General features: G+C 45.2%; 1 protein-coding gene and 1 long non-coding RNA gene across 2 annotated transcripts in view; one reads left to right on the top strand and one right to left on the bottom strand.

The window, feature by feature from the left end:
- LOC144327860 (uncharacterized) overlaps window positions 1–23,160 on the bottom strand; it is a 92,032-nt gene that overhangs the window by 46,788 nt on the left and 22,084 nt on the right. The gene's annotated exons all lie outside the window — the stretch shown is intronic.
- RBBP8NL (RBBP8 N-terminal like) overlaps window positions 4,800–23,160 on the top strand; it is a 37,466-nt gene continuing 19,105 nt past the window's right edge. The window contains exons 1-6 of the mRNA XM_077929359.1: window positions 4,800–5,009; window positions 17,037–17,201; window positions 18,970–19,012; window positions 19,996–20,091; window positions 22,239–22,351; window positions 22,597–22,669. Of these exons, the coding sequence (XP_077785485.1) occupies window positions 17,135–17,201; window positions 18,970–19,012; window positions 19,996–20,091; window positions 22,239–22,351; window positions 22,597–22,669 (392 nt within the window). The 5' untranslated portion in view covers window positions 4,800–5,009; window positions 17,037–17,134. The remainder of the gene's footprint in view (window positions 5,010–17,036; window positions 17,202–18,969; window positions 19,013–19,995; window positions 20,092–22,238; window positions 22,352–22,596; window positions 22,670–23,160) is intronic.

Here is a 23,160-nt window from a genome sequence, read left to right as displayed (position 1 = left end):
GGGTAATGGGAATTGTTGTCCAGCAATATCAGAGGCACCCAACTATGGAACTGCTTTCCCTTAGAGCTACAACCGGCACCATCAGTACAGTGGTACCTTGGTTCTCAAACTTAATCTGTTCCAAAAGTCTGTTCCATAACCAAAGCATTCCAAAACCAAGGCACGCTTTCCCATAGAAAGTAATGCAAACTGGATTAGTCCATTCCAGACTTTTGAAAACAACCCCTAAAACAGCAATTTAACATGAATTTTACTACCTAACGAGACCATTGATCCATAAAATGAAAGCAATAAACAATGTACTGAAGTCACACAATCAATCAGTAGCTGAACTGGGTTCCACACAGTCACAAAAACAAAAAAAGAGCCGCAAAAACAAAAACGCAAAATAAATAGCAAAAACAGACTGATCTCAGCGTAACACTCAAAACGGAAGTGTAACACTCAAAACAGAACACATTCAGCTTCCAAAAAAAGTTCGCAAGCCAGAACACTTACTTCTGGGTTTGCAGTGTTTGGGTTCCAAGTTGTTTGAGTACCAAGGCGTTTGAGAACCAAGGTACAACTGTATTTGGTTTTAGGTGTCTGTTTTCCGAGGTTAGACCAACCCCTTTACTCAAGCCTTTGGGGGAAGTTGACCTGACAAAGCTGAACAGTAAATTAATTGATGGATGTTGTTTGTACGGTTCACTTTTAAGTTAACTGCTTAAAAGTGAGATTTAGTGTTTTGAATTTTTTTTATGTCTGTGTTGTAGATTGCCCTGGGATCACAAGTGATCAAAAGTGGTTTGGAAATTGAATGAACATATAACAAAAGACAGCTTTTATTGGAAAGGAGACCTTCTAGGCAATTCAGCGTCATTAACCCTCTCCTGTCCACCCCCACCCCCAAATCTTCCAACAATACGTTCAAACATGATGTTCCCACAAAAAAACAAACATGCAAACAAAAATAAACCTGATTGTCCAAAATGTTCTTAGATATCAGAGTACAAAGAAACCCAAAACAAATCATGTTCGTCCCATGACTTCAATAACTGGTTATAAGCGAGTATCCTCACCTCAATAGCCTCATCTGTAAAATGGGTATAAAAACGATGTGATTCACTGTTTCCTTGCAGAATTGAAAAAAAAGGTGTTGAAAAGTGTAATGTGCACAGAGGAAAGCTACATGAAGGGAGGGAAAATGCTCCCCCCAAAAAGCCCATTTGCCCAATGAAAAACATTGCTTTGTGGGGGGGGGGGGTTCTGAGTGGAGCAGCTAAACATCGCTCTGTGTACCCAGAGAATGTTGGCAATATTTTTGGACCCACTATGAGGACTGCCGAAAAGATTCCAACGCTTTAGAAACTCAGAAACTTTACTTTTTCTCCCTCGCTATGTTCCATTTCCTTTTTGAGAAACTGTTCAGATTTGGACAGATCTCCCTGAAGAACATCAGCAGTCAGGTGACCATCTGACTGTTTACGAATCTATTGCTTACATAAGGTTTATGTGCAGTAACAGTGAGGGATAGTTGTTCCTCGCTGTCCTGTAGAACCGGCTGATGTGAGCACAATGAAATGTGAAAGCCAAGGTCCTTACATCAGAGTGTTGCATAAGGATCAGCTGGAGATTCCACTGCAATGTTTCATCAAGTATATATAGAAGCACAGCGAACGGTTAGCTCTACAACAGGCACACTTGATGTCAAAGAGCCTTCATGGTTAGACCTATATTTAGGATTCATGCAAGCCTTGTCAAAGCACAGAGTTTGGTGCTAAGTACAAAATTCATCAGCCCAGGCTTCGGATTTCTTTTAAAACAATAGCAATAAAGTTTATAGTCTTTATGATGGGGTTTAATGGGTGTGGGCTACTCCTGGCGAAATTTCAAAAGGCAGATAGATTCATCCAATGCTAGTTCTACTCAGAGCAGATACACTGAAATTAATGAACCTAAGTTGGTAAAGTCCATTAATGACAGTGGGTCTACTCTGAGTAGGTCTAGCATTGACAGTGGAAACAACAAATGAACAATTGTGTGGTTGGGCCAGACTACAGTCCATCCAATTCAACGTTCTGTTCCCAATAGCAGCAGGCCAGAAACCTCTGGAAGTTACCGTCAAGTTGTAAAGGTAATGGCCAGTGTCTGTAGTTTACTGCAAACATCAGATGTTCAAAGCTCCATCACCTCATTCTGAGTTCTGGGCATGCAGTCCTCCATTCTCTGTGTCCACATTACTTCTTTAGACCCTCTCCTTCAAAAAAAATGCCTATTCCAAAGATCCACATTTTTCCAATGTGCCAGAAAAATCTAGCTGTCATGTTAGTTTTCAGAATTCCACACCTCAGTGAAGCCTAGTAAAGTCTGGTACCAAATCAGCTTGGATAGCTCAGTTGGCTAGAGCGTGGTGCTGACAACACTAAGGTTGCAGGTTCAATTCCCATATGGGACAGCTGCATATTCCTGCATTTCAGAAGGTTGGACTAGATGATCCCCAAATTCCCTTCCAACTCTCTGCTTCTAAGAAAGCGTGTGTTCTTCTCCCCAGTGATGAAAGAGGACGGGAACAGGCAAGGACAGAGTAACAGCCGATCATTATGGGAGTTAACATGCAAATCCACTTTGATCACTGACTCTTCAAGTCGAACAGGTACATCAGTATTTATTATAAATTAGGCACTCAGTTGCAACTGAAATTCCTAGAAGAGATTCAGAACTGGTTAAATTAGGACTGTGCTTTCTGATTTTGGTTTCCAGGGCAAAAGTAGTGCTTCCAGGCCCTCTGAAATGGTTGGCTCTCCTCAAAAACTCTCCCATCTGTTCACACCCATTGTTTCCCCCAATATGCTGCTATTCCCCCTGACAATTCCCCCCCCTTTTAGGGGTGCTTTCTCCTTAATGATCCCAGCCAATCAGGGATCAAGTAGTAAATGCAATGACATCACAGTCAGATTTGACAGCTTTTTGACATCACCAAGGGCAAACAGCGACTGATTTACATTGAGAGCAAACCTTCCTAGAATGGTACCCTGGCAGTTCTTATTGAATAAAAAAGCTAAAGGACCCCTGACAGTTAAGTCCAGTCACAGACGACTCTGGGGTTGCGGCACTCATCTCGCTTTACAGGCCAAGAGAGCCGGCATTTGTCTGCAGACTGTTTTTCTGGGTCATGTGGCCAGCATGACTAAGCCGCTTCTGGCGAAACCAGAGCAGCACACAGAAATGCCATTTACCTTCCCGCCGGAGAGGTACCTATTTATCTACTTGTACTTTTTGGCGTGCTTTCGAACTACTAGGTGGGCAGGAGCTGGGACAGAGCAATGGGCGCTCACCCCGTCATGGAGATTCAAACCGCCGACCTTCTGATCAGCAAGCCCAAGAGGCTTAGTGGTTTAGACCACAGCGCCTTCCTTGTGTAGCAACCCACGAAAGACCATTAAAAGCAAGGGGTGCGTTTCCATCTTAACTTTGCTGAATATCACCTTTCCCAGCTCAGCCCAAGTTTAAAGACAGGCATAGGGAGTTTTACAGCAAACCATTTAGTGGGTGTTTGAGACTGAGCACATGCTGTAGCTTTGAAACACATTAAAAACACACCATATACCTCAAAGAAACTTGGGTGCCGTAGTTTGTGAAGGGTTGCTGGGAAGTGTGACTCTGTGAGGCAGCGGTTCTCAACCTGTGGGTCCCCAGATGTTGTTGGACTACAACTCCCATCATCCCTGAGCTCTGGCCTTGCTAGCTAGGGTGATGGGAGTTGTAGTTCAACAACATCTGGGGACCCACAGGTTGAGAAAGGCTGCTGAGGGGTAAACAAACTACAGTGCCCATAATTCTTTGAGGGAAATAGTGTGTTTGGTATGTGCTTTGAAGGTATATTGTGCATGCAGCCTGACTCTCTAAATCAGAGGTTGGAAAACTGTGGTTCTGAAGACGCTGCTGAGGTACAGTTACTCTCAACATTGACCATTGGCCATACTGGATGGGGCTGGAGTCCAACAACATCTGAAAGGCCCAGATTCAAACTCAGAGGAGCAGTCACCACTTGCTGCTGGTACACCTGAAACAGCAGGAGCTGCGTAAGAGAAGAAAACCCATGGGAGATGGAGGGAACAGAAACAATGACAACTGGAGGCCTTTCTGCCACGACCACGTTTGGTATCACTTCGGAGCTTGGCAAACTTTCAATACTCAAATTCAATTTGGAAGTGTTGAGGCAAATTGTTCTTTTTTAAAAAAACAACAACATTCACACACAGTAAACTTCCCTCCTTCTGAATCAGCATGATCAACATCAGTCCCTTTTCTTCCCCCAAATGAGGAAATGTTTGCTTGAGAATTTTAATGTCCTCCGATTTGTAGCTGCCCTAAGAACAATAGCATGGAATCTGTTCTCAGCAATAGAAGATCAAATGTCAAACCAAACACGCAACGACCCTCCCTTGTAGGCGAGCTGACGAGACGTGAGAAATTAAGAGCCGACCCAACAAGTGGTTAGGCGTGTTTGGGGGGTTTTTTTGTTCCCCACCCGCCACCTGTGGAAGCTACAATTCTGTAAAAGGAAACGAAAAATTTCCCATCTTAATGGTAGATGCCTTATTGGGGGAGGGAGCTGTTTTGTTCCTGTGATTGACTGACTTTGACCAACTAGACCGAGCTGTAATTATGGGAAAACAATCAAATCTCTATGTGGAGTTGGTGGCAAACCTGTGTGGCCACTTCTTTGTGTTATAGCAGAACCTGTTTAGCAGCTTCAGTACCAGCGAACCTCCTTTCTGCTGCTGGGTTAAAGAAACGCAAACCTGTACAGCAAGTTTGACCGAAATGCAAAAAAAAAAAAAAAAGTCTTATTGTCTGTGCAAATTTACCCACATTGCGCTCTCCTATCTCTGCCGTGTTCACAACCTCTCTTTTTGTTTCTCTGTCATCATGACTAGATAGAGCGACAAAGTCACAGGTATCAAGGTGGGAAGGGGAGGGGGAGAAAGAGAGAGAAGACAGATGAAGAGAAGCTCCGGTCTGATGTGAGTATTTGCTATTGCACTTGAGATGGGTTTTATCTAGTGACTTCCCTTGCTAGCATAGCATATGGCTTGGGAGGGGGGAACCCAGAACTGATGCTGGCATTGTGCCTATGTAATGCAAACGGATCCAGGAACTGAGGCTAATGCGTGTTCCACAAGGCACAAGGCCCTTGAAATTGAAATGTTGGTTTCGTTACCTGCTTGGATGGTCAATATACGCTAGATTTGTCTGAGTGGTTCTGTAGGGGTTCGAGAGATATTCGAAATCTGCTGGTATCAGACGTTGGTTTTGTCTATCTGTTCTTGCACAATGTTATCATCTGTCTGTCTGGCTGTCCACCGTTGGAAACAGGATAGTGGTCTAGGTGGGTCAATCTGACCCTGCAAGGTGATTTCTTCCTTTCTTGCGTATGTTTGGAGCTCAGATATTCCCTGATCATGTTAAGGCGATCTTGCCCCTTTTAAGGCACCGAACTGCTTACTGGTTTTCTCATTCTGCTGGGAAACGGATACAAAAGTTTGCATGCTTTTAAAATGAGTGGAAGTCGGCACTGAAAACAATATTGCACATCCTGCACTGTGTGTCTGTAAACGAAGCAAAGTACGGGTGTGATGGAACGAGCCTTGCATGAAACCAAGAGTCCATCCCCTCTTGTGTGCTTTTTCATAGAGTTGTCCGTCAGCCAGAGGCTTCCAAGAAGCCCACAATAGGGCTCAAAGGCAACTGTCCCTCTCTCATTATTCCTCTGTCCCGGCAACAAAGGTAAACTGCCTCTGAACTTGGGAGCTTCATTGATGACCAAAATAACCAACTAATAGCAACAACAAAACATCCTTTTCTCCCCAAAGGATAAAGTGTTCAAGAATTAACATGAACAATCTATTTCAGTCAAAATCAATTCTGATTTAGATTTTTAGATTTCAGCGTTTCTATAGCTCAGCTAACATGTGACGGGGAGTAAGGGTTTTTTGAGTGCTGAGCTCTTGGGGAATATGCATTTATCAGAATCAAAGCACCTGTTGTTTTTAAAAAAAATCACAGGAGGGATTATAGCTCACTGGTGAAATGCTTATTTTGCTTTCCAAAGGTCCCAGGTTCTGCCCCAGGTATCTTCAGGTAGAGCCGGGAAAGATACCTGGGCAGGTGTTGCCATTCAGTATAGAAGAGTGTTTCTCAAACTTGGGTCCCCAGCTGTTGTTGGACTACAACTCCCATCATCCCTGACCGCTGGTCCTGCTAGCTATGGATGATGGGAGTTGTAGTCCAACAACAGCTGGAGACCCAAGTTTGAGAAACACTGGCACTGTAGACCATATTGTACTCACAGACCAATGGACTTCCTATGTGGAAAGGTTGTAGATCAGTGGTAGGGCCCTTGCTTTGAGTGCAGAAGGTCTCAGGTTCAATTTTAGAGACCTCTCTCTAAAATTCTGACTTTGGCATGTCAGCTAACCTGTGTGCTCGATATCGTAATCCAAAGCTGTGGTGAACAGGATTGTTGCAAATCCATACTGGGAGAGGCTGTTCCTTGCAACCTATTTTGTTCTGTGCAGAAATAGCAGCGTCCCCAGTCAGCTGAAACTTCATTCATGGGCAGAAGGGCATGAGTCTTCTGCCAATCAGAATATGCCAGGCATCTGAAGCTGCCTTAGGTGGTGCAATGGGTCAGCGCCTCTGGTTGCTAACCAGAAGGCTGGTGGTTCGAGCCCAGCCAGGGATGACTGGGCAGGAATCTTGCATTGCTTTTTAAAAAAAATATGTTTTTTAAAAAAGGATTCCTGCTAACATATAGCATAAGAGAACAAGAAGAATGTCAGTTTAAAGAAGACTGGAAAATATTTATTGAATATATGGAAGAAAACTGTGTTTATTTGAAATCATGGGCAGCATTAAGATAAATTCAACAGCGTAAATAAGTTTTGATGGATGTAATAATGGAATACTGAATGGCTTAGTTTATATAAAATATGCAGGGATTTATGTTTTGTAAAATGAACCATGGAAAGAGAAGAAGGGAAGTCATTGATATTTTAAGGTTGTTGAAATGAACATTCTAAAATGTAAAATAGAAAATTTAATAAAAATTATAGCGGGGGAGGATTTGTGCATTGCACGGGGTTGAACTAGATGACTCTCAGAGTCCCTTCCAACTTTACAATTCTATGGTTCTAAGTCAGACCACTGGTCCATCTAGCCCAGTTCTGTCTACACTGACTGGCAGCAGCGCTCCAAGAATTCAGGCAAGGGTCTTTCCTGCTCTGCTACCCAAGGGCCTTTTTAGTGAATGTAGCAATGTGGGTTAAACCACAGAGCCTAGGACTTGCTGATCAGAAGGTCGGCGGTTCGAATCCCCGCAACGGGGTGAGCTCCCGTTGCTCGGTCCCTGCTCCTGCCAACTTAGCAGTTCGAAAGCACATCAAAGTGCAAGTAGATAAATAGGTACCGCTCCGGCGGGAAGGTAAACGGCGTTTCCGTGCGCTGCTCTGGTTCGCCAGAAGCGGCTTAGTCATGCTGGCCACATGACCCAGAAGCTATATGCCAGCTCCCTCGGCCAATAAAGCGAGATGAGCACTGCAACCCCAGAGTCGGTCACGACTGGACCTAATGGTCAGGGGTCCCTTTACCTTTTACCTAGCCAACCAAACCATCCACACATAAAGCCCAGGCTCCATACTGGAGCTAAAGACACACCCTCACACCCAGTAGCAACCCATTTTCAGAGACTGACTTTATTCCATTTAGCTGCCATGGTCACGACAGTGAAACCATGCCCTTTGTTTTGAGGAAAGTGGTGCAGAGGCAGTGCGGTGTAGTGGTTAGAATGTTGGACTAGGACCTGGGAGACCAAGGTTCAAATCCACATTCAGCCACAAAGCTGGCAGGGTGACCTAGGACCGGTCGCCCTCCTCCCCCAGCTGAAACCACCTCACAGGGTCGTTCCTCATGATAAGGCGGGAATCTTGTACACTTGCTTATACTCCTTGGGGGGGGGGAAGGTGGGGTATATATATATAATAAATGAATTTAAGAATTGACACAAGCTCTCCCCCTCAAGGCAGGTTATTTTGCCCTCTCCTTTATTCTGTCCCTTTCCGCTCATCTTCTGTGATCGCCGAGTTTAGATCCTGGGATGATAGCTCAGTTGGTAGAGCAGGAGTCTCTTGGGGTCGTGGGTTTGAGCCCCACCTTGGGCAAAAGATTCCTTTATTGCAGGGGGTTGGACTTGTTGTTGGTCCCTTCCAACTCTGCCGTTCTATGATTCTGTGATCCACCCTGTCCATCACTTTGGCTTGATCAGGGCTTGGTTTCAGAAGCAACCGGTCCTGCCGCATTGCGAGTTAGCATGAGTTTTTGGGATGAGGAGGCGGTGGCTCTTGTTGCTTACTCTGGTTCTGAGACTGGCCCTGCAGCTTTCTCTCTCCATCTTGCCTGCCTGGATATTGTTAAGGCAAAAGGGTTGCCCTAGCGCTATAGGCAGTGCCGAGAAAGAGAAAATGCACAGGGTGGGGACCCACGAAATAAGGCCGGTAGTCTCTGCTCTACCTGCTGGGTGACTACTTGGTGCAAGCTGCCTTGATCAACTGCCTCCGTGATGGTGTTGCAGCCAGCTAGCCATCTGCAGCGAGGGAGCTAATGCACATAGCAAGCCACATGCCATTAACCTCCTTTGCCTGTCCTCTTCATAAATAGTGTCAGCGCCAACGAAACACCGGTAGGTATAGGAATTGGGCAGCAGGGAGATTTGATTCCATTGGCATTTAAAGGGGAATCTGTCAAATTCTCACCTCCTGCAACCGAAACACAGCCACCCTTCGAATTTCACACTTATCCCAATTTTGCAAATAGTGTTTGCAAAAATGTACGGCTTATGGGGGGAATGTGGATCGCCATGAACATATTGATGAAAATAACATACAAATGCACTAGAAATTGCTTGCAGAAATGTGTGCATCAGTCTAAACTACGTACACAAATGTCATATTGGGAGAAATTCCCACTAAAATGCTGGTGAGTTCTCATGAGAGTTTTTTGGGCTTTTTTAATGAGAAGAACTGAATTTAAAATTGACGCAAAAAAATTAAATGCTTAAGACTGACATTCAAAAAACCCTGACCTCCAAGCAATACTTATTTATCATAAGTTACAGGTACAGCTAATTAAACTTGCTTCCAAATATTGTAAAATGCTAAAATGAGAAGTACCAACTAGCACCGGATTTGGGGGGGTTGTTTTTCAAGCAACAGCATCTTTTTAAAAAAATAATAATAACTGTGCAACATTCACAAATGCCACTAGTCATCATTGTGCCAAACAGTGTTTGATCAGTGCCAGGGAGTGCTGAATGTTTTCCAGTACACTAGGGAAACTCAAAGCAGCAAATAATTCTGATTGCCTTGCTGGAAATGCAGATTGTAGACAATTTGAGAAGGAGGATGTGTCTACATTTGTGCGTGTCTTTCAAAACAGCGACACACTGGGCAGACACTACTGCCCCGTTCACAAAAACAAACCCAGAAGGGTAAAAACTGATGCCCCGGGATGTGATCCCACACTGCTGTGGCATTCATTTTATTTATTATTGCATTTATGTCCTCTGTATGCAATATGTGGGTCCCCCCCTTCCCATCCTCACAACAACCCTGTGAGGTAGGTTAGGCAGAGAGCTAGGCCACTCAACACTAAACATCAGGAGAAACTTTCTGGAGATAAGAGCTGTTCAACAGTGGAACAGACTCCCCTTCCTTGGAGGACTCCCCTTCCTTGGAGGTTTTCAAGCAAAGGATGGATGGCCATCTGGGTCCCTCCCAAATCTACAATTCTATGATTCTACCCCCTGAGCTTCACGGCTGAGGATGGGTTTGAACCCTGGTCTCCCAGGTCCTAGTCCAAGACTCTAACCACTGCAGTGATCAAGGTACATGGATGGTCTCTGTCTCCTATTATCACCTGGCTAGAACAACCAGGCAGGTAAGAAGCTGGTCCTGTCCGTGTGAGTCACACCTATACCATAGTGTCCCTGGGATAGCACAGTGTGAAAGTGGTTCACATACCCCAGTGGGAAGAGGGCCTTGATATGCATTCAGCCTCAGCTCTGGATCCTGCTAAACCAGAATCACTTGCGGTTGTAGCTTCTTCATTTACATAGTCACAGAGCCAGGTTGCTTTGGCAAGCCTGCAACTTTCCTGTTTAAAAAGCCATTATTACTGGTCTTGTTCCACTGTTACTCTTCCTCCACAGTTCATGCCCTTGTTGCCAATTAAAGGTGGTTGTGAACATTGAACCCTGTTGGGTGTTTTGCGCAAGAACGGTCCTATCAGGCAGGGTAACCTTTTTGAACTTGCTTTTCCCCTTTCTGCACAAAATCTCAGTTGGTTTATGTAAGAGGAGAAATAATGCGCTATACATGTGGGTTCCAAATCAGGTCAAGTTAAAATAGAAGGTAGACATGTTTGCCAAGCAGTAACAGCCCAATAAAAGTATAATGAACAAATTAAAGCATGCAAAATGAAAGGGGGGGGGCATTATTAATAGCTCCTACAGAGCCACTAGGTGGAATACTTACTTGCCCGTTCTCCCAACCCTCAAAAAACAGCCAGAAAGATAAGGAAGAGCTAAGAATATCCCTATGCTATCCACACAGACCATGTTTAAAAATAACATACCACTAGGGCGCTGCAGACTTTCCAACATTTCTCAGATGAAAATAGGGAGACCTTGAGCCTCTCCGCTTAACCTACGTCACAGAATTGTGTACAACGCCTTCCACAGATAAATGGAATGAAGTAAGATTTTAGCTGTAAGCTGCCTTGAGTCCCTGTCAGGGAAATTAATAATAATAATAATAATAATAATAATAATAATAATAATAATAGAAACTGTGAGAATGATCAGGAACAAACCAGGAAGTAAATCCTATTGAACTCAGTGGCACTTAAAGGTAAAGGGACCCCTGACCTTAGGTCCAGTCATGACCAACTCTGGGGTTGTGGCGCTCATCTCGCTTTATTGGCCGAGGGAACCGGCGTACAGCTTCCAGGTCATGTGGCCGGCATGACTAAGCTGCTTCTGGCAAACCAGAGCAACGCACGGAAACGCCGTTTACCTTCCCGCCAGAGCGGTACCTATTTGTGTACTTGCACTTTGGCGTGTTTTCAAACTGCTAGGAGCAGGGACCGAGCAACGGGAGCTCACCCCGTCGCGGGGATTCAAACCGCCGACCTTCTGATCGGCAAGTCCTAGGCTTTGTCGTTTAACCCACAGTGCCACCCGTGTCCCACAGTGGGACTTAGTGCTGAGTAAAAATGCTTAGGATTGAAGTATAAGGCTTCACAGTCTTCACCCAGTTACCTGGTAGCAATCTCCATTGAAAAATTAACTCCCCACATTTTCTAAGAAATGGGTGGCTACCGCAACGTTGCACTTAAAGAATTTAAAGTGGTTTGGTGACCTTTTCCTCCAAAATTATAGGAACGGCTTCACCATTTCCGTCATTTGGTGTAAAGCTTTTATTTTCCATATAAACAGAACTCTGTTTTTTTGCATCTACACCCACCCCACTTTTAATTGCTCTGCGAGACATGGGGGGAAGGGGGGGGAGGAAAACTGGGACATTCCAGGATCAAATCAGAAACCAGGACAGCTTCTGTAAAATTCTGGGACTGTCCCTGGAAAATCAGGACACTTGGAGGGTCTGGCCCTGTGGACCATGCAACATTAGGGGCGATTTCAGAGGTGGAGCAGAGATTTGCCCACCTTAAAACCAGACTGTGCCAGCTGTCCCCATAAAGCAGCATGATTTGCCAATGTGTGCAGCGGCAAAAGTTTGTCTCCATGGAGTGGGGAGAGATTCTTTCGCCTGCACAGGAAGTTTCAGATAAAAGCAAAAGAACTAGCCGGGCTGGTATTTTGGTTCCGGATTTTTTTTCTTTCTTTCTGGTCAGTTGGCAAGACTAAGGAGCTTGTAAACAAAAAATGCACCCTTTATTTGTCCAGGGCAGCGAAAGGATCGTGTGTCAAAACTGGAACTTGCAGTTCTGTGTTCATTTGATTAAGCCACACCTCAGTCGCCTCTGCCCTCCAGGCAACCTGCGGTAGGGCATGGATGGTGGCATAGCCAGGAACCATTTCTTCCTGAGCTGTCACTGCATGCAAGACACGCCACAATGCATGTGCACACGTTTCGATACAGCTCACTTGGCGTACAGAGACTTGCACAGTTGTTCCGAGGCACAGAGGACTTCATCCGAGCCAGAGCTTGTGGTAATAATAATAATAATAATAATAATTTATTATTTGTACCCCGCCCATCTGGCTGGGTTTCCCCAGCCACTCTGGGTGGCTTCCAACAAAGACCAAAAATACACTAAAATGTCATGCATTAAAAACTTCCCTGAACAGGGGTGCCTTCAGATGTCTTCTGAATGTCAGGTAGTTGTTTATCTCTTTGACATCTGATGGGAGGGCGTTCCACAGGGCGGGCACCACTACCAAGGAGGCCTTCTGCCTGGTTCCCTGTAACCTCACTTCTCGCAGGGACGGAACCGCCAGAAGGCCCTCGGCGCTGGACCTCAGTGTCTGGGTAGAACTTTGGGGGTGGAGATGCTCCTTCAGATATACTGGGCCGAGGCCGTTTAGGGCTTTAAAGGTCAGCACCAACACTTTGAATTGTGCTCGGAAACATACCGGGAGCCAATGTAGGTCTTTCAGGACCGGTGTAATATGGTCTCGGTGGCCACTCCCAGTCACCAGTCTAGCTGCCGCATTCTGGATTAGTTGTAGTTTCCAGGTCACCTTCAAAGGTAGCCCCACATAGAGCACATTGCAGTAGTCCAAGTGGAAGATAACCAGAGCATAGACCCCTCTGGCATCGCATGGAAACGCCGTTTACCTTCCCACCGGAGCAGTACCTATTTATCTACTTGCACTTTGACGTGCTTTCGAACTAATAGGTTGGCAGGAGCAGGGACCGAGCAACGGGAGCTCACCCCGTCGCGGGGATTCGAACTGCCAACCTTCTGATCGGCAAGTCCTAGACTCTGTGGTTTAACCCACAGCGCCACCTGCATCCCCTGGGGGCAAGTAGAGCAAGTGGAAATCCTTGCACAAATGAGACAACTCTGTTGGATGTAGCGCTAGGCTCTGGCTTCGATTGATAGAGAAAACAGCTACAACTTCCATTATGCATTTTTTTCTGCGAGCATTGGCATTGGCACAGAACGAGTTTTAGAAAAACTTTTCATTTTTGCATTCTCCACTAGGAAAGGCCCATTTGGGCTTAGATGGTTAGCAAGACAAAACATCCTAGCTTGCCCCCCACCCCACCCCCACCCCAGAAGTAACTTACTGCTCCTATCAGACACCATTCTTATAAATTATGCTTAAGACAAAGGGCAACTCAATTAAGGACCTCATTATTTGCCTTGGGCCCAGAACTCATAAATAAATCCTCTTTATTTGCATGATCATTATATAAAATGGGGGGGGGCACTGACCCGTCATCACTCAGGAGTGGTTGCAAGTTTATGAGGATATCATTGCAATTCATTTCCAGGGCTAATTTGTTTCCCTGCCATTGATTATATGATCCTGTTATCTCGGTTTATAGAATGGAATATGCATCAGGCAAAACAGAGTAAGTGGGGTGGTACTTTGCCATTTCTAAGGGAGACACTTCTCAGTTTGCTGATAGGTTCCAAAACAGAAATCTATACCCTTGCTTTAGCAGGTATTTGTCCTCATTTGCACCACAGTATCTGTGTACTGCCTTAAGGTGTCTTGGTAAAGGTTTAACTACCTTCCCCTTGTCTGTTTTTGCCCTCACATTCCAACATGACCTTTGCTCATGACCTTTGCTCCTCCAGTGCTACCAATCCAGAATATCTCCTGTTTCCTTAAACTACTAGCTGTTGTTGTTGTTTAGTTGTTTAGTCGTGTCCGGCTCTTCGTGACCCCATGGACCAGAGCACGCCAGGCACTCCTGTCTTCCACTGCCTCCCGCAGTTTGGTCAGACTGATGTTTGTAGCTTCGAGAACACTGTCCAACCATCTCGTCCTCTGTCGTCCCCTTCTTCTTGTGCCCTCCATCTTTCCCAACATCAGGGTCTTTTCCAGGGAGTCTTCTCTTCTCATGAGGTGGCCAAAGTATTGGAAACTACTAGCTAAGTGGTGGCTAATGGGCAGCACAGTTTCAGTCAAAGGTTTTTCCCATCTCCTGCTGGCTAGCAAACAGAAGAACGTACGTCCACACCATACATTTAAAGCACATTTAAAGCAAATGACGTTTAAAGCACATTTAAAGCAAATGACTTCCCCTAAAGGATCCTGGGAACTAGAGTCGACCCCTTGCAGAACTACAATTCCTTGCACCCTTAAACTACAGTTCCCAGGATTTGGGAGGGGAGGGAGCTGTGTGCTTTGAATGGACGTCACTTTAGCCTAACTGCCAAGAACTAAGGGTGAATTTTCAGGCAGGTGGGAACTGGAAGAAGGGAAAGATTAACCCTCTCCTCTCCACATACTGATCCCCAACACACCCAAGTGTGGTATGTTATGAAGTGTAGATAATGCATGTGCAGATTAAATGAATGAAGCTTTTCTTTTCTTTTCTTTTCTTTTCTTTTCTTTTCTTTTCTTTTCTTTTGCAAGAGCACCACTTGGCTGATGAGAGTCATCCTTCCTGTTTAGCAACCAGCTATCAAATGACTTCTCTGTGTAACACAACACACCGCAATTTCATTCGGAAGCCAGGAAACTTCTCCGCTAGGGCAAGATTAGGAAAGACCTGGTGAAAATGCCACAAAAGCAATCCCTAGAGAATGATTAACGGGCCTCTGAGTTGCTTGAGTGGTGTTGTTTGTGTGTGCATGTAGAAAACTTCAAGATCCTTTTCTAAAAGAAAAAAGAAACAGCCCCTTGTTTTCAGCTTACTGAACCTACAGATGCACGTGCTACCTTTAAGTAAGCCCTGGGTGTCAGGGGGGTGGAGCTCCAGGCACAGGTATCAATGCAATTTGAGCTTCCTGGATAGATTTGCCTTCATGAAAGCCTTTCCCATCAGAGCCTGCCAATGGTCCTGAATGGGACTTGCAAAGCCTCTGAAACTAATGACACCTTTGGAAAACCACCGGAGAAATAAAACACCACTTAAGGGTAATGATTAAGGCAGGTGTCCAAAGGACATCTGTGCAAACGCGATACTTGCCTGTGAGAAGCGGGTAGTTTAGAATGTAATCCAGTTTATTAAGTTTATTTCGGGATTCGGAGCCATTTTCCTGTTCTCCTATGGCATGCAAAAGTCTTTCTCTAGGGGACTAGGTAATGATGCAGTTTTTAAAATATATTTTGATACAACCTGAGCACGGATGAGTTGCTTCTTTTGGCTTTTAAAATACTGCAGATGTGCTGCACCGGACGGAAATACGTAGAGGGAGGCAGCTGGGCCAGTAAACTTTGAGAGAGGGGGGGATGGTGGTTAGGAGCCGTTGCACACTTATTTACAAGACTGGCTGTGCCACGCCTTGCGGTTGCCATTTTTTGACATGCCTTGCCGCTAGAGCAGCCATTTCATGCCTGATGCCCATGGCATTTCCTCAAAATTCCAAATGTGCTCATGGGCACAGACAGGTTGTTGAAACATTCGCCTCCTGATTTTCCTAAGGCTCCACCTCCTTACTCCATTCATATACAGTGGTACCTCGGGTTAAGTACTTAATTCGTTCTGGAGGTCCGTACAGTGGTGCCTCGCAAGACGAAATTAATTCGTTCTGCGAGTTTTTTCGTCTTGCGATTTTTTCGTCTTGCGAAGCACGGTTTTGGAAAAGTTTTGGAAAAGCTTCAAAAATCACCAAAGTCTTCAAAAACCTCAAAAAAGGCTACCACACTGCGTGCTATGAGTTGCTCCTCGAAGTCAAGTCGCAACTGTATTAACGGTTTTAAGAAAAAGGAAACAAACTTGCAAGACATTTCCGTCTTGCGAAGCAAGCCCATAGGGAAAATCATCTTGCGAAGCAACTCAAAAAACCAAAAACCCTTTCGTCTTGCGAGTTTTCCATCTTGCGAGGCATTCGTCTTGCGAGGTACCACTGTACTTAACCTGATACTATTCTTAACCTGAAGCACCACTTTAGCTAATGGGGCCTTCTGCTGCTGCCGTGCCGCCGGAGCACAATTTCTGTTCTCATCCTGAAGCAAAGTTCTTAACCTGAAGCACTATTTCTGGGTTAGCAGAGTCTGTAACCTGAAGCGTATGTAACCTGAAGCATATGTAACCCGAGGTACCACTGTACTAGTTGGCAATTGCATATGCTGTTACCGAAGAGAGCTTAATGTGATAAGTCCAAGAGGTCGTTTCCAAGTTAGAAACCCATGAGAAACCTCATTTGTGAACAAAATGTTTCTGCCTAAACGGCCTCGATCCTGTATACCTGAAGGAGCGTCTCCACCCCCATCGTTCAGCCCGGACACTGAGATCCAGCGCCGAGGGCCTTCTGGCAGTTCCCTCATTGTGAGAAATGAGGTTACAGGGAACCAGGCAGAGGGTCTTTTCGGTAGTGGCACCCGCCCTGTGGAACACCCTCCCTTCAGATGTGAAGGAAATAAGCAGCTATCCTATCTTTAAAAGACATCTGAAGGCAGCCCTGTTTAGGGAAGTTTTTAATATTTAATGCTGTATTGTTTTTCACACTCGACTGGGAGCCGCCCAGAGTGGCTGGGGAAACTCTGCCAGATGGGCAGGGTATAAATAATAAATTATTATTATTACTACATTATTTTTTAGCACAAAAAGAAGGGCCGTGCACGTGTTTGTTGGGGGTGGGGTTAGGCTTAATAAACTCTGATGCAATGAATTAGCCAGAAGTTTGATGGTTTGAGCCCACCCAAGGACAGCTGTGGACAGGATTCCTGTATTGCAGGGTTGGACTAGATGACCCTCGGGTCCCTTCAGTGCAGTCGGAGCTACGTTATTAAAAACCCAATTTGACCCGTTTTATATTATTCATTACATTTATTCATGCTTTCATTATAGACTACAAACTGGATGGTAGAGAAAAAACTGAACAGGAAGCACCTGGTTTCATTTCTGCCCCGCCAAGTTGGGCGCACCCCCGAGACCACACGGAGATCATGGCCGCAGAAAACTTTGCTGAATTCTTGAACAAACTGAAGGAATTGCATGAGAAGGAAGTCCAAGGTAAGAGAGGCATTTTAAAAGAAGTTAAGGGAAAGGTCATTGCTTAATTCAGGAAGAGAAACATGGTCCGTAGAACTTCTGGTGAGGTAAGTACAGCAAGGTTGGGGAAATTCAGACGCAGGAGCCAAATTTAGCCCTTCATGCATGTTACAAATATTATGCCTGAATGTATCCTTTCGACTTGACAGCTCAGGGAAGATACTTACCTTTAAAAATTACAGTGGTACCTCAGGTTAAGAACTTAATTCGTTCTGGAGCTCCGTTCTTAACCTGAAACTGTTCTTAACCTGAAGCACCACTTTAGCTAATGGGGCCTCCTGCTGCCGGAGCACAAATTTTGTTCTCATCCTGAAGCAAAGTTCTTAACCCGAGGTACTATTTCTGGGTTAGCGGAGTCTGTAACCTGAAGCGTCTGTAACCTGAAGCGTCTGTAGCCAGAGGTATCACTGTATACAAAATCAACTGCTTTGCCAGTTTCCTCCATTCCAAAGCTATTTTGGCCGTGGGAAAAGGACTCCTTTCCCTGCCACCTCCCCAAATGTGAAGACATGTACAGTGGTACCTCGGGTTACATACGCTTCAGGTTACAGAATCCACTAACCCAGAAATAGTGCTTCAGGTTAAGAACTTTGCTTCATGATGAGAACAGAAATCGTGCTCCGGTGGAGTGGCAGCAGCAGGAGGCCCCATTAGCTGAAGTGGTGCTTCAGGTTAAGAACAGTTTCAGGTTAAGAACGGACCTCCAGAATGAATTGAGTACTTAACCCGAGGTACCACTGAATACACACTTCCTACCCCAGGAAATGCCCAGAGATGACAATTGCTGGGCTCATTGTTAGCCAAGGGAAGCCAAATCTCATCACTGATCTTGCCTCAGGCTCCAGACATGCAAAGGAAGTTCTATTGTACTTTTGGATGCTGGGTACTTGAGACATGTTTGCCTGTGCTCATCTTATACTTGGGTGTTGCCCTGACACATCTGTCTAGGCTAATCTTGTGTAACCCTCCCCTTTCTGACGTTTTAGTGATGTAGCAATGATGTGTTATGTATTTAGGTTGTCACCCTGGCCACCAGGAGTATTGTGTATGTAGTTTTCACTCAGGTCCACGTCAGTTATTTTAGGCGGGAAACCCTGGGTTGTTGTTGCTACATTGTTGACAGCCGGCTGCCTATAAAAGCAGGCCGGCTGAGCTGTTTGCGGTTCAGTTCTGTCCAGCTTACAAATAAAGAGCTGCTCTGGAGAAATCGCTGTGTCGTCTGCTATGTTCGCCCACAACTTAACACGATGTATTGATGACGCTGTGCAAACTGTATTCTGGTGGGACTGTTGGAACCTGTTGCGCAACAATGAAGGATCTAAGTCTACTGACTGCTGTTTTGCTCCAAATTGCTTGGCTAGAATTTCCTTCTTTTACTGACTGCATGGACCTGTGGGGGACTTGGACCCTGGCGAGCTGGGCTGTTGAGTAGTCTCTCAACCCAGAATTTTCTTTAACAGACACCTCTTCCCAAGATGCACCCCTCACTGCCTCTGCTTCACCACCACTGCCATAAACCAGTGGCGTAGGGTGGTGGGCTGAGGGGGCATTTTTTGAGAGGGCTCCCATGACACGGCAATGGACCAGCCTCCATTGGTGACAGCTAGCCAGCCTGAATGAAAGCCCCCTTTACCAACATGCTTTAGGCTTGTCATGTGACATTCACAGTGTCATGTGACGTGCAGCGAGGACCCAGAGTCCCATACAAACATTCTTTTAACTCTTTCAGGCCTGCAAACGAAACTGAACGAGCTCACCAATGAGAGATGCCGGTGAGTGAAGCACGTATTATGCTCTTTTTTGCTGCGGCGACTGGGGCTAAGATGGACTTGAGGCCATTTCAGAAAATCTGGGGCCGGTTCACACAATATGCCCCCCCCCAATACAATTGCCGTGGGAACATATTCACAGCTGTGGCTGGGTTCATACAAAATGGCGGGGAGAACATGGCTGCCACAGGTGCTTTGACAGCGGGGAGCAGTTTTTCAGTCCCCGTTCCTTACGCGCTTTCTTCAGCATGGATTATGCTACAAACTTCCATCGGTCTATTTGTCCACACAGCAAGCATGGGGTGGGGTGTCAGGATGGCCAAATGGTCTTGGGTGTTGCGTTCAGGTCCCTTTCATCCTCAGAGGTGCTGGTTTGAATCCCACCTCTGACAACAATTTGTTTGGGGTTGTAGCTCAGTGGCAGAAGGCCCCAAATTTAATCCCACATTTAAACCCTGCCAGTCAGTGTAAACCAGATGTGGGGAGCATTTGACCCTCCAGATCATGGGCAGGCAAACTAAGGCCCGGGGGCTGGATCCGGCCCAATTGTCTTCTAAATCCAGCCCATGGACAGTCCGGGAATCAGCGTGTTTTTACATGAGTAAAATGTGTCCTTTTATTTAAAATGCATCTCTGGGTTCTTTGTGGGGCATAGGAATTCGTTCTTTTTTCTCTCTTCAAAATATAGTCCAGCCCCCCACAAAGTCTGAGGGACAATGGACCGGCCCCCTGCTGAAAAACTTTGCTGACCCCTGCTCCAGATGTTGCTGAACTTCCATCAGTCACAACAAGCATGGTCAATGGCCAAGGCTGTTGGGGATTGTACTTCAGCAACAGCTGGAGGGTCAAAGGTTCCCCAGATATGAACAGTACTGAGCAAGCTGGATCAACGGTGCGACTCTGTCTATAGTAGCTTACTATGTTGTTTAAGGGTGTGGGAATCTGCCGACCTCCTCATTTTGCTCCTTGTGCTCTCCCTGAATCAGAGACACCCAGAGAATCGAAGAGCTGTTCGCCAAAAACCACCAGCTACGAGAGCAACAGAAAGTCCTAAAGGAGAACGTGAAAGTGTTGGAAAACAGGTACAATAGTTCAGGTGCTACCAATGCCAACCCAGCTTTTTCTGCTGCCTAGCGATGCCACTACCATCCCAAACAGAGGTGTGGATTAGGCATGCCACAGGTTCGCCATTCATGCTATGCATAGTAATGTAGCACATCTTTTGTTTCCTTGACCTTTTGGCCTTACTTTGTAAAAGGCTTCTGTTTTTATTTCTCTTTTCTCTCTGTATTCAAGGTATACACACCTTCCCAATTAGTTTCAGGTAGGTAGCCATGTTGGTCTCCGTAGTCAAAAAAAAATAAAAAAAAATCCTTCTAGTGGCACCTTAGAGACCAACTAAGTTTGTTATTGGTATGAGCTTTCGTGGTATCTGAAGAAGTGTGCATGCACACGAAAGCTCATACCAGTAACAAACTTAGTTGGCCTCTAAGGTGTTACTAGAAGGAATTTTTTAATTTTGTTTCTTCCCAATTAGGGGATACTTGGTGCATCTCAGATAGCAGCCTATAGCCCATGAGTCCAAAAGACACGCTAATAAACTGAGCTACCTGTTTATAAGCGGATTTATATTCCCATACCAAGCTATTAAAAAAAATTAATATTGATTAAAGTATAAATATAAATGAACCCCTCTTCCCCTTTGAACAGTATTTCAGTATTCAGATTACATTTATAAGAACAATACAGTCTACAAATAGGCTTAAGAATCTTCTTTTCAAACATAACATTCAGTCTTCTGTAATATATATATATAACACTAATTTTTTCCTTTACAGAGTTCATAGTTTTTTTTATAAACTGTAATTGAAACAAACGACTCTATTCATTAGATCCATATTCCATTTTTCTTCATTCATCTCACCCTTATTCAATTGATCCTATTTTTCCTTTAAAAGACCAAACCATTTTATACATTGCTGGAACTGCTCTGCCAGATTCCTGGCATTTTATTTTTTTAAAATAAACCCAATAAACCCATAACCAGTCCACTTGCCCATCTTTCTTTTACTCCCTCGGGGCTGTTTTTGGAGGATTCTCCCCCCAGATTTCTTTGTACCTCTGAAATTGTTATTTCTATACAGGCAAAGATAATACAGTGGTACCTCAGGTTAAGTACTCCATTCATTCTGGAGGTCCGTTCTTAACCTGACAATGTTCTTAACCTGAAGCACCACTTTAGCTAATGGGGCCTCCCGCTGCTGCCGCGCCACCAGAGCGCAATTTCTGTTCTCATCCTGAAGCAAAGTTCTTAACCTGAAGCACTATTTCTGGGTTAGCGGGGTCTGTAACCTGAAGCGTATGTGTCAGGGGCTCAGGAGCAGAGGCACAGGAAAGGGAGGAAATAGAGAGCGAGGGGGAGGAATCCGAAGGAAATGTTAGCGATGACAGCGGCCCGAGGTCTCTGAGTCTTTCCAGCGAATCGGAAGATTCACAGAAAGGGGCTCCCATGGTCAGAGCAAGGGGGGTGCCTAGGGGGACACCCCAGGAAGAAGGGGCCAGAGGGGACTCAGAGAGCAGCAGTTGGAAATCAGGACCAGCTTCCCCACCAGAGCGCAGTAGGGGGGAGGAGTCCCAGGTATCGGGATCAGGCGGCTCACCGCCAGCGGGAGGAGATGAGTCAGGATTGGCCACGCCTCCATCGGAGAGCGAGGAAACGGTCAAGAGGAAGGTTGGAGGCTGGGCGCACGCGCCAAGTTCAAATGTACAGGAGGGCGGCGCAGTTGGCAGCCTGGATAGGGAGCCAGGTCCTAAAGCCCGCCGAAAGGAGGGACAGGAGTCAGGGGGGTCAGCGTCAGAAGAGTCCAGAAAGGAGGAGACCCCGGGGGGCAGAAGGACCCAGAGGAGAAAGGAGAGACGGAAGAGGTGGAGTAAGGTTAGAGTCTTAAACTGGTGTACAGGGGGTGGAGACTCAGACGGAGCTTCGCCGGTCTAGCTTCTAAGACGTAGAGCTGCGCGCTGCGGCTTGAAAATGGAAACTGTACTTCAATAAAGACTTTTGTACATTACTACCGGCTAGCGTTGGTCCTCTGTGAGCTGGGACCTGGAGGCAGCTCTGACAGTATGTAACCCGAGGTACCACTGTATTTGTAAAATCAAATAAAAATTATTACAGAAAAATAAAAATCAAGATGTGACGTTCTCCTTGTCTCTGAATTACTTTTTAAAGGTTGCGAGCTGGTCTCTGCGACAGATGCCAAGTGACCCAGGAGCTTGCGAAGAAGAAGCAACGCGAGTTTGGCAAGGCCCATTTCCAGAGCCTTCAGCACATCTTCATCCTCAGTAAGCGCCGAGGAAATCTGGTGTCTCCTCACAGTCAGAGAGAGCGATACATGGGAGTCAGATCCCTCTCTCTTTATTTAGTAAAGAATGGGTGGGACATTGTCCTTGAAGCTCAAGTAAGGGGATGTAACATCGGGAGATGGTTGCAAAATGCCACCTGTGTGTGCCCACTTCTGAGGGTTAGAAATCAGAGAATGCGTCCGGCTTCACCTAATACAGAAACCTCTTCCTCTTCTCCGCTACAGGTAATGAAATGAACAAGGTGAGAGAGGAAAACAAAAGCCTGAAAGAAGAAATTAAGAGGCTCTGTGGCACAGAGTAAGTTCTTCACAACACACACACACACACACACACACACACACACACATATATATATATATATATATATATATATATATATATATATATATAATAAATATCAATACATTACAAAAGCTGTACACACTTGACATTACATTACATATATTACATACAAAACATACACCACATATCTCACCTTCACCACCCCTTCCACCTACCTACCAACAAAGACACCGACATACTGTGGTTATTGACTTCCAACCAGTCTCATTGTGTAATTTTGTCAATCTTTAATCTATGCGCATTACATATTGGTTATTATGTTTATCCTTTATGATGATTACTTCCTTTCTCTCGTCTAACTTTTCTCTTCTTCTTTTTCTCTCATCTAACTCCTCTATTTATTAGATTTAGTTATACTTCTGTCAGGAGATCTGAGTTTTCTATATAGGTTTTGAGAGAATCATTAAATATTGACCAATCCTTGTTAAGTCTTTGTGTGGTGTTTC

Source organism: Podarcis muralis, chromosome 5 (genome assembly GCF_964188315.1).
Source record: "Podarcis muralis chromosome 5, rPodMur119.hap1.1, whole genome shotgun sequence".
NCBI classification, from domain to species: Eukaryota; Metazoa; Chordata; class Lepidosauria; order Squamata; family Lacertidae; genus Podarcis; species Podarcis muralis.
Note: the sequence above shows the minus strand (reverse complement) of the source record. Positions and strands in the feature narration are given on the sequence as shown.